The sequence below is a fragment of the Triticum aestivum genome, chromosome 5B, assembly GCF_018294505.1.
Source record: "Triticum aestivum cultivar Chinese Spring chromosome 5B, IWGSC CS RefSeq v2.1, whole genome shotgun sequence".
NCBI classification, from domain to species: domain Eukaryota; kingdom Viridiplantae; phylum Streptophyta; class Magnoliopsida; order Poales; family Poaceae; genus Triticum; species Triticum aestivum.
The window spans coordinates 1,405,179-1,406,928 of NC_057807.1; the positions used below are offsets into that span (position 1 = coordinate 1,405,179).

The 1,750-nt window shown below is 47.3% G+C and overlaps 1 protein-coding gene across 1 annotated transcript; it reads left to right on the plus strand.

Annotated features, from left to right (window-relative positions):
• The first annotated feature begins 337 nt into the window (after positions 1–337).
• On the plus strand, positions 338–1,509 carry LOC123115378 (uncharacterized). Its single transcript, XM_044536540.1, has 3 exons — positions 338–882; positions 957–1,032; positions 1,155–1,509. The coding sequence occupies exons 1-3, from the start codon at positions 716–718 to the stop codon at positions 1,326–1,328; spliced, it is 417 nt and encodes a 138-aa protein (XP_044392475.1). The 5' UTR covers positions 338–715; the 3' UTR covers positions 1,329–1,509.
• Positions 1,510–1,750: the final 241 nt, after the last annotated feature.

Sequence of the window (1,750 nt, forward strand, 5' to 3'; positions counted from 1 at the left end):
ATAGTACGTAGTATGTATTATGTAGGAATGTTTTGCATGCTTTCTATGGATCTAGAGGTTGAAATATGAGAAACTCGGATGCAGAGTGGCTAATTTGAGGAGCTCTTTTACGGTACCCCGGTACTCCCCAACGACACCCAGGAGTACCATGCAAATCTGGCCGTCCGCACGGAGGGGCAAGGAAGTCTTTTTCCAAAGTGCAGTCCGCTTGGCAGTTTTGACTTTTGCAGTCCGCACGGTCGATATGTGAAGGAAGAAAAAAACAGAACACTCGATCTAAATCAGGAAAAAAACAGAACACTCGATCTAAATCCCATTTCATTTCTGTGGTGGCGGTGTGACCCTCGCGATAAGGCCGGACGGCGCCGAGGTGCCGCCGTCGGACACCCCCGCTCGGGGCCGACGTGCGCCGTTCCACACCCCATCCGGCCCGGAGATTGCGGCTGTCCGACATCCCCGAGCGCCGCCGTCCGACACCACCGCGCGCCACCGCCGTTTGCCGTCCAGATCGACGTTCTTCGACCCCGCCACCCGAGTCCTGCGTCGACGGTCCGGCCTTCCGGCCCGGAGATTGCGGCCGTCCGACATCCCCGAGCGCCGCCGTCCGACACCACCGCGCGCCACCGCCGTTCGCCGTCCAGATCGACGTTTTTCGACCCCGCCACCAGAGTCCTGCCTCGATGTTCTTCGACCCCGCTATCCGTGTCCTGCCTCGATGTTCTTCGACCCAACAAACACTCTTCAGTTGGAAGCGATAACGGTGTGGTTCCAGGAGGCTGAAGAAAGAATTAAACAACTTCCAAACCCAACAAACTGGCCAGACTTCAACGTGGCCTCGTGGAACAAGAAGACAATCAAAGGGCTGCCAACCCAGAAAGACGGGTACACACGTTCATCACTATGTTCTTAATTTGTAAACTCGACCAAGCCAATTCAATCCTAATTCATACTTGCAGGAGCTCTTGTGGACTCTACCTTCTCAAGTACATAATGCTTTGGACGGGATCCAAACTATCCAAAACATTTTCAAAGGTGCGCATATTTAGACTATTTCATGGGTGCACTGTACATTACTTCCTTGGTTAAGGAAGTACTTTACATACAGATGGCGTACATCCCAGGATTATGTTTAACTGTTCACCATTTGTATGCAGAAAGATATAGATATGTATAGGAGACAACTTGCACATGACATACTCAACAGTGACAGAAATTCACTCCGAAAAAACCAGCAGCCAGACCAGACAAAGGCAATTTCTGAAGATGGAGTTTCTACCAAAAAAAGAAAGAGGTCCAGGACGAGCACCAGGAATATATCTACACAGTAGATATGGCTTTCGCATAGACATTCGTCTTAAATCAAACGTTTTCCCATTTCCTCAATAATTCGGTTTGTAAGCAACAATTTGATGTTATTTATCCGGCACTTGGTGTGCGACAATTTGCTCAATAATTCAGTTTGTAAGCAACAATTTGATGTTATTTATCCGGCACTTGGTGTGCGATAATTTGCTCAATAATTCAGTTTGTAATGGAGAAAACATATTTTCTAACATTGCAAGTTCTTATTTGTTAGAGACATTGAGCTACAAAAAAATGGACAAAACATGGTGTCTATCATGTACTCAACATCATAATCTATTATCTGATTTCATCCATGCTAAAGCAATTACCAAAGATAATGAGAAGGGCTGGGTGATCTTACGAAAAAGCCATCATCTTGACAGAAAAATCCCCTTTCTACACGCTC

Bases quoted from the DNA above. Each gene is read 5' to 3' on its own strand.
- LOC123115378 (XM_044536540.1), top strand. From the start codon at position 716: ATGTTCTTCGACCCAACAAACACTCTTCAGTTGGAAGCGATAACGGTG. The intron at 883-956 runs GTACACACGTTC...TCATACTTGCAG, and splicing joins CTGCCAACCCAGAAAGACGG to GAGCTCTTGTGGACTCTACC. The intron at 1,033-1,154 runs GTGCGCATATTT...ATTTGTATGCAG, and splicing joins TATCCAAAACATTTTCAAAG to AAAGATATAGATATGTATAG.